Source organism: Tyto alba, unplaced genomic scaffold, assembly GCF_018691265.1.
Source record: "Tyto alba isolate M040663 unplaced genomic scaffold, T.alba_DEE_v4.0 Super-Scaffold_27, whole genome shotgun sequence".
Taxonomy (NCBI): Eukaryota; Metazoa; Chordata; class Aves; order Strigiformes; family Tytonidae; genus Tyto; species Tyto alba.
The window spans coordinates 23,220,616-23,237,639 of record NW_024881301.1 but is presented as its reverse complement, the minus strand read 5'-3'; the positions used below and the strand labels follow the sequence as shown (position 1 = coordinate 23,237,639).

Genomic DNA, 17,024 nt, shown 5'->3' with positions numbered 1-17,024 from the left:
AGGGTATAGTTGAAAAGAGAGAAAAACATTGTATTGCTTATTGCTTTACTTCTGCACAACCATTCTGCCCACTATGTTAATGAAAGACACATACAGAAGAATTGACTTCTTTTCAAGTTATCTATTTACCCTCAGAATCATCAGTGTCATATGTTTCAACAAACAGATAATAAACCACAGTACAAAACCAGCATAAACACTGAAAACTATTTTTAGCATTGTGTTCAGTTCTGTATTACAAATACAGTACTGTAGTAATTTAAAACTTTTATTAAAACATAGCAATTACCAGCTCTTTCCACTGCTTTAATGTTTTTGATCTTGCTGTCTGAAGAATACTTATAATTTTCTTTACTCTTGAACTCTTGATCTCATCTAAAAGGCTTTGAAGAAAGAAACACATTTAATACTCTCTTTGGAATTAAAGTTTACATTTATTTTTGAAAAGCTTTTTTTAAGACTCTCTGAGAAATAATGCAGGGATTTAACCTATTAAATGATGACATTCTTGTCTTCCAGTGTTCCAGCTCTGCAGAAGGACCAATGTCATCAGCTTCTCTTCTCATTTGTTCACTCTCCACTAAAACTTGTCTGATCTGTTTGATCCAAATCATGACCGCTTCTTCAAGCTTCTCAGTGACCTCTGTGTTACTGCCTTCAAAATCATAGGACAGTCTCATAAGTACCAAGAAATAAATACAGATTTTTAACTACACAAGTGAAATGTCCTTGCCAAACATAAACTGAGACTCTATGTAAACTGAGTATATTCAAATCACTAACCAACAACAGGAGATTAAGACTGTAACAAGATGCACACACATACAACTTTTATCTACCTACTCTGTTGCTACTGCATATCCTTTACAATGGAAACAGTTCAAAATATTTTGAGTTTGTAAGTTAAAAAAAAAAAACAAAACAAAACAAAAAAAGCAACGTGTTTTGGAGAGAATCATGTGTCAGAAGTCCAAGAAATGCATTAACTATTATGTGTATATTTTTCTGCTTGTATTTCAGAAGTGAAGGTTTACTTCACATTTCTCTCTTTCTGCCACTGCAGCCTATTCAACATTAAAAGTATCATGTAACAGACACTATTATTAACAGTCAGAAAAATCCCTGTAAGTCAGCACATCTTTTAGATCGCCCTAGCAGCTGAAAGAGTCCAGTTTACTCAGTGCATTATATTTAGGACTTATGGAGCTTGTACTACTAAATGGATCTGAAGAATTTGTCTAGCTATATAACATTATTGCCTCATCTTAAGAGCCACCAGTTATTCTATGGAAGCTGTCCTGCCATAGGCTCATGTAGGGTTGAGAGGGACTGCACAAGTATTGACTGGTTTGGCATTATGTCACTGAAAATCCATCTGGCAATAAGAAATGGTGGAAACCTATTGTTTGGAGACATAACTACTCTTTTTCTTATATATACATACATAAAATTTTATAAATACATCTTGTTTTGACTCACATCCCTCAGAACCAGACTTAATATTAGATAGGATTTCCCTGGTATCAAAGAAAGTGAAGAATATACACACTAATAGATGGCTTCACTCAGCAACTACTTGGCCAGCAAACTAGGAAGAACACAGGCCAGTGTGTACATGATATATCACAGAACTACCTAATCCTTTAAGATCTATGAATTAAAGGATGGGCAAATGATTGATGATTTTATGATTACACGGTCAGAAACCTGGCAAGAGTAAGCAGAAAAATGTATATAGCTCAGGTAAAAAAAATTAATTCTTCAAAGTAATTTTTTACTAATGACAACATTTATTATATAAACAGCATCACTGTGTTTGCTTTGCCATAGGAATTACTCACCTGCAGTTATGTAGTCAGATGGGTTCTGTAAGTTGCTGACATAAATATCAATATCCACTTTTGTGAGCTGAATTTTATCTTCTATATTCTGTCTTGATGATGACAAAGTACTCACAAATTTATCCACTGAATACAGAAAGTCTTGTATTTGGCTGTTCTTCAAGCCTTCTTTTACAGCTCCCCAGTTCTGATTATTTTATGATTTATGAAAAAAAAAAAAAAAAAGGTAAAACAACGGTCACGCTTCCGTTTTTTGAACACAAAAGGTATCTTATTTTTCATTAGAAAGGTATTTCTTATTCATGGTGGTATAGAAAGATTTATCAGTATGCCCTTTAAAATCCACTCATCTGTACTATAACAAATACTTTAAAGTGTGCATTGATTATTCTGTTAGACAAGAAGAGGCAAACAAGCAAGAGGCTTTCAAGAAATAAAATTGTCTCTCTGCTCTCATTGTCTTCACACTGAATTGTTGTCCTTTTTTTTCAGTCTGATTTGGCTCTCTCTGAACAGAGAAAACAGATTCCAATCTTCCTTCCTGCTCCTGGGTGAGAGAAATTGGTAGCATATGGTGACAGCATATTCCACCATCACTCTCGACCATCAGAGAGCTTCACTGTATTTCCCACCTCTGCATGTGCACTTCTGGAGGCAACAGAACTGACTGTGATGCTCTGTGAGTGCCACAGAACAAGGACAATTCAGAGAAGCTGGATATTCTGACTGTGATACAATGCTTTCTGTCCACACTCTAGAAAAAAATCATGGACTGATCCCTTGTGCTGCCAGAAGGACTTGACACTTCTTTCAATCCAGGCTTTATCTAGTTTTAACTAAGTCATCACAGTTTTACCTCCGTATGGCTGCTATGCTATGTTCTCCTTTATCATGAGCATTACAGCCAGTGTTATTGCTTGAAAATAAACAATAACTGTATGAATATCAAACTCATATACAAATTGCATGACTCCCACAAAGGCCTATGTTAGACTTGTATTTTTTTGTATCCTCTGTTTTATGTTCAACTGATGCACAAACAGGACTGCAGCAGCCACTTGCCTTAATTCTACATGTTCTTGAGAAAAAAGATTAGATATTTGATTACCTGTTGGGATTTAAGTGCTGGTACCATGATTTGGGACAAGAAAAATTCCAGGCCCTGAAGGATATTTCCATTAATACAATCAAATATGCCAAAATTCACCTCCTTCGGGAAGAAACAAAAATTAGCAGAGTATATGTAAACTTCTGCAACATTATACTATTTAAGTGAAATTCAGACACATGGCAGACTTATATACAGTCCATAACTACATAGATTCCATAAGGATATTGCCCCCCCAGCTACTGAATTTGGAGTGGACATAGATTAAAATTCAACCAGAAATTCCAAGACTTGCCCTTAGGTTTGAGTCACCAGAAGTCAGCCCCGTACTGTAGCAACAGTCCAGCAACCAAGTAAAATTAACTATTTAACGTCAATGCATTAATTATTCTTAAAACTATTATATGTCATGTATATTATATATCTATATTTTTCTTTTAGAGGAACAGCTTCCATCTGTCACAAATGCCAAAAAAAGGATAACAACTGTATCAGGGAAGAAATGCCTGCCTCAATTGCACAGTTCTCTCCAGTTCATTGTTAATGAACTTATGCTTGGGAAGCATTCCTTTACCAAGAGGGTGGTCAAACACCGGAACAGGCTTCCTGGAGAGGCAGTCAGTGCCCCAAGCCTGTCAGTTTGGACAATGCTCTTAACAACATTCTTTAGCTTGATCAGCCCTGAAGTGGTCAGGCAGTTGGACTAGATGGTCATTGTAGGTCCTGTCCAACTGAAATAGTCTATTCTATTCTACTCTAGTTAATGTGAAGCAAGAAGCAGTGAATTGCTGAAGCTGGGGACAGGGAAAGACAGTACTGATGAGTGGAATTTTACTGCAGAACATAAAGCATAAATTAGAAGAAGTGAGAGATTGCATATTTTCCCAACATTATCTGCTTATGGACTGGTTGACTTTTCTGCTACTGCCACTTTGCTTACAAACGTATATATCCTGAACATGGGCCATGTGCATTCTCTGACCCATACTGACTAGCCACCTCAGCTCTGGGTATGTCGCTCTGCTAGAGAGGGAGTGTCATTCAGAACTTCTGAACTGCACAAACACACACTGATTTTGCCTGCATCATAATGAACGCTTCACTGATACAAGGGAAAGCATAGAGAGTTCTGCCCTGGAAACTTCTACTCCCAACTTCTGCCTGTGCAGACAGCAATTCCAGAGTGGTTTAGCAGCAGCAATTACAAATTTATTTTTATAGAGGCTTTAACATTCTTGGCTATCTTGACTAATAATTTCACTAATGTTTTTCTTGCTAGTTCCACACTTGCATGCAAAAGAAAAGCACTTAAGACAGTTGTTATGCATGGGTGGAATACTACATCCTAACAATATTACAGTATTATAATCCCAGTGGAGTACAAGAAGTTAGAAATCTCTTTCTCAAAAAGTGGAGGAATTACAGATGACAATCAAGGTATCATTTTGCTTGAAGTGCTTACAAAGACGACCAGGTTTCTTTGCATGTCTTAAACATGTTCCCTGGGAGACAATGACCACAAGGTTGCTAACAAGGAAATGCTCCTAAACTACTTCCTTCTGCAAGAGGGCGTGCTAACAAAATAGCAGAAACAAAGGACAGAAGGGTAATGAAGAAATGAATGGGCCTGTATTTTTCCCCTTCAGATGCTTTTAACGCCAGTTTCTCCCATATGACAGTGTTTGCATTTGCTGCAGGGATGGGTAGACATGAAAAATTAAGTCTTTCAAGACTTCTGAATCTCTAGGACAAGGTCAATATACAAGCTGATCCATTTCTTTCCACAGGACACTCAAGAGTCAGCTATTCCTCTTGAGAAATAGGGGATGAATCAATGTATTTCTAAGGGGTTCTCAGGTTCTCCTTCCAACTGTTCCTACACAGCTCTTCAGGATAACCCAAAATTTGCCAAACCATTCTGAGCCTGAGCTCCAAGCCTCATCAGTGTGAAAACTGTCTGACTGAAAATTAGGTCTTGTTTTACCTTCTATAGCGTCTAAAAATGTTGCTTCACATAAGGAATGAAGTTTGATGACAGCTACATGACAGCCCCTGCCAAAAGAAGGTGATCACAAGAGAACCACAGAGAGAAGGCACCAAGGCAGATAACTGAAGAGTTTGGACAACCATTCAGACAGGTACCCAACTGAAGCAACACAGCAGGACTGACAGGGCATGAGAAGAGGAAGCCTAGAAAATACTTTTGCACCCCAAGATGAGGTATTTGTAAAAATATTGTTGTAAAGCAAGTGACTGACAGAAACTGAAGTACTAATTTCCATTAACTGTAGCTGGAGAACAAACTTACTACAGCTTTGGCCTGCTCACATGGAATGCATCAACGTACTAGTAATAATAAAAAGAAAATCTGTACAGCATTAAAAAAAAAAAAAAATCAATACTTTTGAGAATATTATTTCAGGCTTATTACAGTGTTTCTTTAATGACAATTCTTAGTAGCTGGATGCTCTTCTATTGCAAATATTTTGCAAGAACTTGAGTATCTCAAAGTCAGAAAAGGCTGTTACAGTACTTATATGCAACTAAAGCTATTAGGAACAGGCAAACCTTGCTTTAGTTAGTGTCAAGTATTATCTTTAATTTAAAAGTTTAAAAGATATGGTTATTTAAGTACAGCATTTCCATCATTTAGGCTCATTACCTAAAAGAAAAATCTCCTGGCTTAGGCCTTCATTCCCTATTGCCATTAAATTTACATTTTAATAACCGATTAATAATGATTTTTTTAATTAATTAAATATTATTTTTAAAAAGGTTGCAGTAGCTAGTTTTCAAATCATTAGAACATTGCTTTATCATAAATATGTATTCAGATGAAACAGAACTTCTGTTAAACACAGAACTAGACATTTTCATGAAAGCACTCTCAATTTCTTTTTCTGATTCCAGTTGCATGAATAAAAGTCTAAAAAAATACTAAGTACACTGCAAACACTGCATGATTTTGGTCTGACCTGGGAAATATTTGATGCAGTTATAACTTTATCTGATGTCCTTAGGAAAAATGCACAAGTTCCTGTAAAGTCCTGTAAAAAGGACAAAATGCATACAGATAAAGAGAATATACACGTACAGAAAAACTAGTTCACTTAACTTAAAAATGTGCTGAAAACAAAATTCTAAAAAATTAATTGCTCAAAAATGTAGTGAACTGTTTGTGGGATATTTGAAAATCTGTATCTCTCAAATCAAATACTGTTTTTTCTCCATCTGACATAAGAATATCAAAAATGCCTTCTGGGCAGACCAGTCCAGTATCACAGCTCTACTAGGAAAATGCAGTTCAGGGAGAGCTTGCAAGCTACACTACTTCCTGGGCTCCATTCCTCTTTCATTCCCTGATCACCTGCAACCATTTTATGACAGCTGTTGGATGACATATCCCTGTCCAGTGATTTTAGTGTCCATTTATGGACCTATCCATGAGATTGTCTAATCCCCTTCTGAATCTGCCAACATAAATTCACTGAAAAAAACTAAAGATATCCTCAGCTTTCAAACATTTAAAGTACTTTTCATAGATATTTAGACAAGAACGGATCATCTTAGAACTACATTTATTTCATTTTTTAAAAAGGGAACTTAGAGATTGCTAGAAACTTCTAATCCAAGTACTTTTTAACATGCCTTTTAATCTTATTGATGGACTGAAATAATGTAAAAGTTTAAAATTAGTACTGAAACAATGCTTAATTTTAATCTATTAAATCTAATAATAATTCAGCTATAATAAATTTGAAAGCCATTCCAACTGGTCCAGTTGGCGGAGGAATGAACCTCACTTCTCTGAAAGCAAGCAAGAAAGAATTTTTCAGCCATGTCTTTTCTAGCATAACCATGTTAATATAAACTCATGGGGGGGGGGGGGGGGGGGGCAGGAAGACATCACCATGCTTTATTCAAAGAAAATTGTACATGGTACACCCAATTGGCCCCCAAAGAGGTGGAAAGTAAGAAAATTAATCAGAAATCTTAATGACTACTCTGACTACACGGCTGTATAATGATTAGACATTACTGTGAGGAGGTTGTTATAAGAATTTGAATGGAATAAAGGAATTATTGAAGTTATTTTTGGAGTAATGTGCAGTATTATTATATGAAATGAATTATAAAACCACTGAAGAACTGCACTTTTAAACTAGAAGTGCATAAGCACTGGAAAATACTTAACATGCAGTCATTAACAAAAATGTTAGGATCTGCAATTTTTTAACAAGGGTTTATTTGACCTGCTCTCTGCTTAGACAGTCAAATCCATTACTCACTACTTCTTTACTAGTGAACTCCAACCACAGCTCAAGAAATTTTGGGAGATCTTGCATTATAAGAACATGGACTAAGTAGTTAAATATCTACCCAAGAATTACAAAAAGATGTTTAACACTGCACAACTACTATGTTTATTCAATATTTTACTTTTTGAATGTTGCCTAATAAATTTTTCAGCCATACCTCAGTAGAACCCATGGTAATAAATAACTTCTTCTGAAGCAAACTGTGCATTGACCCATCTGATCTCAATGGTGCATTCGACTTTTGCTAGCAATTAAATTATAAATAAAAGGTTAATAAAATAAAAATAATTATCATACAAATACCTCACCCTATTTGAATATGTGAATTATAACTAAGCTCGTTCTGAATCAGTCAGTAATTCCCAGACAGAAATCACAAGGTTGGCTTTATCCAGAGAATAAGCTTTGCATGAATATCACAATCCCCAGTAAACAGTTTCATAGCCCTGTTCTTTCAGAAAAAAACTCAAAGAAGGGGAAGCAAATCTCAGAAAATATAATGAAATTCAATCTGAATCACTTCCTAGAGCAGCTTCATTCATGGAAACGAACTGGATGTCTCGCAGAAAGAGTCATGTGCCTGGTCTGCAAAGTCATAATGTAATTGTAAGCAGAACTCTCAAGCAACACTGTCAGCTAGATCCCGCCAACAATGCAAACAAATTTTGTTTTCTGCCCATGTCTTTAACCATACATCACTCTGAAAAACTTTCTCTCTAAGAAGCCTTGCTGCCACTGGTCCCTCTCCACTGAGAAGTATCTGCATCCTCTTCTCTTTGAAACAACAAAGAATATGAAGCCTAATAAAGACCTGCTTCCCTCTAATTTTGTGTTATGCACTTTGGAAAATAACCTGTTGAAACTTGGAAGACTGTAACAGAAAATAATGTGGAATTAGCCTACAGGTATATTTCTCTTTCCAGCTGAGGAGAGGCCGCTTCCTAAAAAGTCAAATGTTCAGCTCCTGCTAGACTAAATATGTGATGTATGACACACAGTGGTGGCTCCTCACTTCTACCCCAAAACAGCATCTTCTAACCCCTAAGCACAGTCTCAAGTGAACATCATGCACCCAAGCTGGTGAAAAAGAGATGAGCAGCAATGAAGAAAGGACCTTTAGCAAATCTTGGTAAGAACATGCCTACCAGGTCAGGCCATCACTCTGCTCTGGCCAGTATTTTGTCTCCAAGAATGGCCAAAAATGGATAAGATTAGGGCAAGCATGCATGATACTGCCCTGAATAATCTCCAATTCTGAAAATGTTTGAAACCGAATTGTTGACAGAAAAGCCAATTTAGTGAAATCTCATGACTCATCAGAACAGGGTAGAAAATGCTAGAGATGGCACTCATACTTTCCATCAGAAACATTTATTTTTATGCTATGCTGCTTTTGTAACAAAATTTTCATAAATTCATATTTTAATGGCTTAAAAGACTGAAATAAACCAGAATTAAATGCAGAAATAAAACATTTCACTTAACCCAAGCTGGGCATTTATTTCTGGCTTGTCAGTTAAGCAAAACAATTTCAAGATTTTTAGTTTCATCTTGATTTAAGTCAGAGAACAACATGTTTGTCCCATAAATGTACATGCACAGTCCCAGCGAAAGGGAAAACTGATTAAACTGTTTTGACAGCTGAGCTGATTCTGTGCTTTGTGAGGTCTCTCAGCAATTCCAGTAACACTCAAAAGTTCTTTTAATTTATTGCACTTAACTGACTATCAAGCATTATCAGTTTTTCTCCCCAGCAAGCCTAAAATACCACCACACGGTGAATTAGCTCACCTTAACATGGTTCCTCAATGGCATAGCCTAAAAGGAGAAAGGAAAGACTTCAGCAGTTCAGGAAGCCCCTAACAATCATGTTAGGCAATTTCAAGGTCACTTCGCACCTTCTGATACCACATTCTCAGTGGAAATTGAACACATGATTTTGCTTTTTTATGAAGAGGCTTCTCCTTCTCAAAATTGAAAGGGAGAGAAATACATCCTGAGGACCACAACTACCTTATTTCTAGTTATAGTTTTCCAAGTTTAAGATTATTTTTCACAGAATGAGACAGACCTGAACGTGAAGCCACCTTAATTTAGAAAGAAATTGCATAATTTTTTAGCCTCTTGAGTCAGTGCTTTGTCCATGGTGGAGTCAGTGCAGTTCAAACCAAAAGAAGAAAAAATGGTTCTTATACAGACAGTTCCCCATTCCTGTAATACTTATGTTAGCTAATCTAGTGTTTTTAAACTCTGAATACTGTGAACACTTTGTGTCAATTACTTTTATAATTTTTGAAGTCTAGATTTTTACTTTACTTGGCCATTTTCAAACTTTCTTTTGTGAAAACAACTGTATCAAACTATGCCACAGGGTATTCTGTTTTCATGTAAATCAAGATGGTGGTACCTAAACAATGAAATGCAAGTTCTTTCCATATTGGCTTGCAGAGCAAAAAAATCTCTGTTAAAACTTACTGAATTTTACAAGAGTCATGGGATTTTTTAAAAAAATGCAACTTCGCTTTTGCAGAAGTAATAACAGAAACATACCTGCAATACATCTTGGTAGAAGAAGAGCAACTTCTTAAGTCCACTAGGGGCAAAGAATTGATCTATAAGTTGAAACTAAAACCAAAATTATAATGGTAGTTAGTTGTGAAGTAGTTTCAAAAGACAGGAAAATTTGGAAATATTTTTATTAAGAATAATTTAATCTATACCTTGTCATCAGAAATAATGGCCTCTTCCACTTGCTGCTCACTTAAGCCTATCCCATCTGCTAATCTTGATATCAAATACTTGTGTCTTTCATCTATCTGAGCTCTTCTCTCCTCTTTGGTGACTTCGGTTTTCTTCGCTTGTTCTTTCCTAGTTTCATTGGAAAGTACTATACTCTTCTTACCAGTTGCCTAGAAAATAGAAATTTGTTATAGAGGGATTCTTTTTCCTCACTTAAGGATTGTATTTTATATTTTTGATCTTTAAAGCTGGATTCATAAACTACTTCAAGCAAGAACACAGAAAATACATCTAAGGAATGCAAAGGGAAAAGATCAGTAATAATTAACTTGTTAGGCCAGAATTATTTCTCAGTATACAGCTATTACAACAGCAACTTCAGATTGGAAAATTGAGATCAGGACCTCAGAATCAGATGTAGATCCCAGACAAGGTCACAGTAAAAAAATAGCACTGTAAAGGCTCTAATTCAAGTCTCAGCTTTGTGAATCCAACTTCCAAACTTCTATATGTCCATATTCCAGATTTGGGACTATGTCTATCTCTATACTGCCAGCATTTTAATATATACTATTAAGTTATTGCCTCAAAGTAAATAAACAAATCCACTGTAAAATCAGTTACCACTGGAACAAATATACAATTGATGATTAATACGCAAGTCATATAAAGGTAGTAGCAGAATGACAAAGCAGGAAATTTATGCAGACAAAGCATTTTTTTAAATCTTCATAACAATGTGAACAAGACTGAAAACAGATATGGTGAATAACATTTTTAAGTCAACAGATAATCTTCAGAAGCTATATGGAAAACTAAAGGTTTGGATTAAAAAAGTCACCACAATGAGCATTTCCTTCTAAACACAGCTCCCACCAACATGAGCATCTGGAGTCTGGGGCTGTCTGGAGGGTCTCTGTACCTCACAGTTTTTACTGGAGGGAAACAAAGATAAATTACATCATCTTCCCAGTACTCTAAGCTAGGAATTGTAATTGATCAATCCTGATTTACTCTCGGATTAAACAAACAAACAAACAAACAAAAAGCTGTCCAACATCCACCTTTGCCTCCTACCATTTGGTAGTACCCCAGACTCTGAATGAATGTTTTGCATCGCTCCTGTCTCTACCTGCTTCTCCTTGAGACCAGGAGACACCAAGAATGCCTGAATACCAGTAGTTGTTGGTCAGTACCATTCTGATGTCTCTAAAAGCTACATTTTTTCTGATTCACCATCCATTCTTCTCCCATCTAGGTCCCAACTCATTTATGTCACTCTTCTACCATCGCTGGCTTCCATGCCAACAGCTGGATCTCTTGTTTTGCATATGCCTTCCCTGATGCAGCATGACCTTATTCAAGTATTCTTAACCAATATTAATTTTCATCTTGGCAATGAAAGGGGATTAACCAGTGGATAATAATAATAAAAAAAAAAAAAAAAACAAAAAACAAAACAAAAACAACGCAAGAACAAAATAGCAGCAGCACACATTGCGAGCACAGAAAGTAAATGGTCTAACATTGTGTACACTTTTGAGTGATTCACTGTTCCTTTTCCTTGTAATTAACAGAGACTGAAGGAACTCAGCATCCTCCAGTATTAGGCCAAACTTTTGCCAACGATGACTTCAAGAATAATATGTACAGGAGAAAATTGAAGACAAAAGGTATTTGAGTCACGACCTATTTTAGTGTGAAAGCACTTGCCGGAAAAACAGCAGCCAAAGGTGATCCTGTGACAGCAGATCCTACCTCAGTGCTCCTTGTCTTCAGGTCCCCTCCACGTCTACGATGCTTACTTTCTGTGCCTAGTTAAAAGAAGTGACAAGTTCTAATTATTCAGGTATATGCACTGCAAATGCATTTACAAGACCTGCACTGTCGTGCCTTAATATTTTCTGGCTTACTTCTTCTCAGACTGGGGAAAATGAGACATGAAAGGAACATTAGCAAAGCTGTGCCTCAGCAGAAACCCTTAGAAGCTGTTAGGGGGAAAGACATCTTATAATGCTTTTTATCTCAAGTTCAATTGCAAACAGCCCCTACTGACAGCAGTAGAGGTAAGAAAAAGCAATTTAAGGTACTAGCTTGAAGAAATCAGCTCTGCAAAAAATAGAGACTCTGAAATACTGTCACTTTTCACACTGGGTGTTATTGTCACCCATTTATTCCTCTTCCATTACTTCTTTATCTGAATTCTGATTGTCAGTCTCATGCATTTCTGACAAACTTGCTACTTGCAGAGACTTGCAAAACAATTTGAGCACATGGAATATCTGAAGAGTAAAGATTGCTAATATTTGCAATAAAAACAGGACATATATCATTACCCTGTGTAACTATCTTCTGTTGATTGTTTAAATCTCTGTCATGGTTTAAACCCAGCCAGCAGCCAAACATCACACATCTGCTCGCTCACCCTCCCTCACCCCCAGGAAATGGGAGAGGGAGTTGGAGGGGTAGGGGTAAGGAGATTTGTAGGCTGAGATTAAAAACAATTTAATAATTGATAAAAATTAAAATAATAATGATAATAATAATAGTAATAATAGAAAATACAAATGGGAAATGTACAGTGGGATTGCTCACTCCCTGCTGACCGATGCCCAGCCTGTTCCCAGCTACCGATCCCAGAGAAGAATCTTGAAAACACTGTCCTGAGAGCCCGAGCGGAGTTTCCTGATCAACCCTTATCTATATACTGAGCGTGACAGGAGGAGATATGGAATATTCCACTGGCCAGTTTGGGTCTGTTGTTTTGGCTATGCTTCCCCCAGCTTCTCGTGTACCTACACACTAGCAGGACATGAGAAGTTGGAAAGGCCCTGAGTTCTCAGCAACAGCTAAAAACGTCAGCACATTATCAACATTATTCTCATACCAAATCCCATACTGAATCCAAAACACAGCACTATTTAAGCTACTAAAAATGAAGGGGGGGGGAGAAACCCCAAGCAATTAGATCTACCCCAGCTTAACCAGGACAGCCTCCTTAAGAGCTTTTGAAGACCTTTAAGTTACTTCCTAAGAAATTTATTGCATGCCTTTGTTTTTCCTATAAATTAGGACTTGAATATTTTTAAGTCATTTAAGTAACAAATAAGCATATTTATGTTTTCCTGTTACTAAGTACAATAACTTATCTCCAGCCAGGCACCATTTCTCTTTTAAAAGTTTTAATTACAAAGCATCCCTAAATTTTGCTTTATCTCTCCTTAACAGAAATACTGGTTTAGTTAGCTTCAAAAAGATAATTATTTGAAATCACTGAGCAACACTATTTTTAATTGCTACAGCTTGCTTTTAGTCCAAGAAAAATCAACCATTTTACTTCTCAGATGATCTTTCGGTCTCATCCTTGGCAGCAAATAGGATCCTCACTGGAGCATGCAGTAGTGCTAATGAGCGGTTCACTAAACTTTCAGGAACTACTGTTTAATGTAGTCTAAATAAATGATGAGATTGTGACCAAAATTAATATTCTAATAGCACTGTTTTCCTTATAATTTTTCTTACAGTCTCTTTTCCCTTGATCAGAATGTATTCTTCAAAGAATCACAAAATGGTTGAGGTTGGAAGGTATCTCTGGAGGTCACCTGGTCCAATCATCCCCTGCTCAAGCAGGCCCACTTAAAGCTGGTTGCCCAGGACCATGTCCAGATGGCTTTTCAATATCTCCAAGGATGGAGACTCCACAACCTCCCTGGGCAGCCCGTGCCAGTGCTCAGTCACCCTCACAGTGAAAAAGTGTTTCCTGATGTTCAGACAGAACCTCCTGTGTTTCAGGATGCGCCCATAGCCTCTGAACCTGCCACTGGGCACCACTGAAGAGAGCCTGGTTTCATCTTCTCTGTACCCTCCCTTCAGGTATTTATACACAGTGACAAGATCCCATTCCAATCCTCCTCTTCTCTAGCCCTCAACAGTCCCAGCTCTCTCAGCCTTTCCTCATAGAAGTGATGCTCCAGTGACTTTGTCACCTTCATGGCCCTTCACTGGACTATGTCCAGTATGTCCATGTCTCTCTGTACTGGGGAGCCTAGAACTGGACACAGTATTCCAGGCGAAGCCTCTCCAGTACTGAGTGGAAAAGATGGATCACCTCCCTTGACCTGCTGGCAACACCCCTCCTCATCCAGCCTACAGTATTATTAGCCTTCTTTGCCACAAGGACCCATTGACAGCTCATGTTCAAGCTGGTGTCCACCCAGACCCCCAGGTCCTTTCCTACCAATCTGCTTTCGAGCCTGTCAGCCCCCCAGCATGTACTGGTACCTCAGCTTGTTCCTCCCCGGGTGTGGGAATTTGCACTTGCCCTTGTTGAACTGCATGCAGTTCCTGTCAGCCCAGCTCCCCAACCTCTCGAGGGCCCTCTGGATGGCAGCATGACACCCTGGTGTATCGGCCACCCCTTCCAGTTTTCTGTCATCAGCAAACTTGCTAAGGATACACTCTGCCCGATCATCCAAATCATTAATGAAGATGATAAACAGGACTGGACCTAGTATTGACCCCTGGGGTACACTGCTACCTACTGGCCTCCAACGGGACTGGCTGGAGGCAGGGGTTAAGTTGGCTGGAGAGAGAACTCCCAGTAAGGGAGTGTAGTTTCCCTTGGTGATAAGAAACTGCCACAGCATTGTCTTGTAGCCATCCTGAAATGGGAGGCTCAGGGTCTACCTTTGGGCAGCAGAGCTGGTGCTGGGGGCTGGACCCAAGGCTGGGTTGAGAGGCTCCATGCTGATGCTCACAGAACTGCTGCTCATGCAAGTGTATATAAGGAATCGCCTCGTGAAGTACCTTTGCAGACTTCTTATAGAACCAGTTATGGGAGTAGGACTGTGCAATACAGTAATTCATTAATATTTTTTTTTTATGTATTTCAGCAGAAATGTGTGTTTCCTTTGCCTCAAGGGGCACAATTAAAAATTCCCAACAGGACAACATCAAAAACCTTACTGAAGAAAAGGTAGACCATAGCCACTGCGCTCCCCTCACCTACCAATCCAATCATTTCATTGCAAAAGGCAATGAGGTTGGTCAAGCATTTCTTCCCTTGGTGAATCCATGCTGACCACTCCAAATCACCTTCTTGTCCTTCACATGCCTGGAAATGGCACCCACAATTAGCTGCTCCATCACCTTCTCAGGAATTGAGCTGAGGCTGACTAGGCTGTAGTTCTCTGGGTCCTCCTTCTTGCCCTTCCTGGAGACAGGAGTGACATTACCTTTCCTCCAGGCCTCAGGCACCCCTCCCAGTTGCCAAAAATATTTAAAGACTATTGAATGTGGCCTTGCAGTGACATCAGCCAGCTCCCTCTGTGCTCGTGGGTGCACCCCATCAGGGCCCATAGACTTATGTACGCCCACTTTGCTTAAGTATTCCCTGACCTTGTGAAAGAGGATCAGGTTAGAGAGATTGAAGCAAAGTGAGCATACACAAATCTACGGACACTGATGGGATGCACCCATGAGCACAGAGGGAGCTGGCTGATGTCATTGTGAGGCCATTCAATAATCTTTGAACTAATTATTCAATTATCACTGTTAATATATTCCATAAAATAAATACCGTACTATATGCCATACTATATAGTATACCATGAGATAGAGTACTAATCTGAATTCCAGAAAAATTGTTCTGATAATGTTACTATGATTCAACACTAAGAAATCTGCTAAGGGATCAGAGTTGCACTGTGCATGACCCTGTAAATATATAAAAGCATTTGTTTATTTATGTATACATACTAATTTATAAAGCTGGAAATTGCACATTGCAGTCCCTACACTGGCACATTCAGAACAGCATGTACTCACCCAAGTATATGTGTCATAAACTTAAACACTCTATTTATTTAATAATTGTTTCTCATTTTGTTCCTGGAATTTTTTTCCATATGAAGCCAATGTGATGTACTTATTATTTTCTCCCTTACCTTTTTTTATAGCAATGAGTGGTGGACAGAGATCAATATTGGGTTTGGAAGAAAGTTGCATTTCTCTCAGTTGTTCTGATTCCTGCTGTGTGGAGAGACCAGGAGAGGAACTGGGCTGGATTCTTCCCCGTAACTCAGTCTCACCTCCCACAGTCTCCTCCATCTCCACCACTGCACAAAAATCGACCTAAATCAACAATACAGAAAATAACCAGACAATGTAACATTGTAACAACCAACCACACCTTTGGTATTCTTCTCCCTGTTATATCACTGATAGACTAGCAAGGGGAAAAAAAAATAAATAAAAATCTCTACCTTTGGTTGCTAATTTCAAATGAGAAGATCCAAGCAGTTTATAAAACGATAAAAGCTCCTCTAAGGCTGCCTGTTACCAAAACTTTATTTCTAATTGCATAACTATAGTTTCTCTCTGATCAGGCTGCTGCAGGTGGGAACTCGCGCGTTGAGGGACAGGTTAAGCTCCGTCTTACCCAGCAGCTGCAGGTCTCGCTGCAAAGCGCCGGGCTCGGAGTGCTGGCTGGGGCACTTGCTTAATCTCAAGCAGCTTTTTAAGCGTGAGGTCTGCCTGAACACTTGGAGTCGCTGGCAGCTGCTATGGCAACCCCTACACAAACCCAGCTAACCGCCCAGTCCCCAGGAGGCACCACGTCTGCCCCCACTTCCCGCTGTATCCACCAACACGGTGCTGATTTCATAACTACCTGTCTTTTTAAACGCACCATAGCTTTCCCTTACACATAAATTAAACCCCGAGCAAGCAGCTTCCCCGAGCCTCAGCATTTCCGATGCGCGGAGCCGGGGGAGGCCGCAGTGGGCTGCATCCCACCGGCCACACCGCTCTCCTCAACACAGCCGTTGTAGGCACGGCAGCAACCAGGGTTGAGAAGAGACACAGCTGAGATGATGGGGTGAACGGGGGATTTCCCTTTTCCTCTGCGGGCAGAGCCACTTCCACAGAGACCTCAAAGGTACCGCATGATTTGCGGCTTCGTCCACCTGCAGCACCCTGACTTCGCATGCTGCCTTTTCCCAGCCCGTTCCCAAGGAC

General features: G+C 38.7%; 1 protein-coding gene across 1 annotated transcript in view; it reads right to left on the bottom strand.

Moving 5' to 3' along the window:
* LOC104365682 (dynein axonemal heavy chain 5) overlaps window positions 1–17,024 on the bottom strand; it is a 168,318-nt gene that overhangs the window by 150,824 nt on the left and 470 nt on the right. The window contains exons 2-11 of the mRNA XM_042798240.1: window positions 15,953–16,139; window positions 11,721–11,821; window positions 9,989–10,177; window positions 9,819–9,893; window positions 7,426–7,512; window positions 5,925–5,996; window positions 2,950–3,051; window positions 1,842–2,028; window positions 490–655; window positions 290–383 (exon numbers count right to left, since the gene is read on the bottom strand). Coding sequence (XP_042654174.1) covers window positions 290–383; window positions 490–655; window positions 1,842–2,028; window positions 2,950–3,051; window positions 5,925–5,996; window positions 7,426–7,512; window positions 9,819–9,893; window positions 9,989–10,177; window positions 11,721–11,821; window positions 15,953–16,115 — 1,236 coding nt within the window. The 5' untranslated portion in view covers window positions 16,116–16,139. The remainder of the gene's footprint in view (window positions 1–289; window positions 384–489; window positions 656–1,841; window positions 2,029–2,949; window positions 3,052–5,924; window positions 5,997–7,425; window positions 7,513–9,818; window positions 9,894–9,988; window positions 10,178–11,720; window positions 11,822–15,952; window positions 16,140–17,024) is intronic.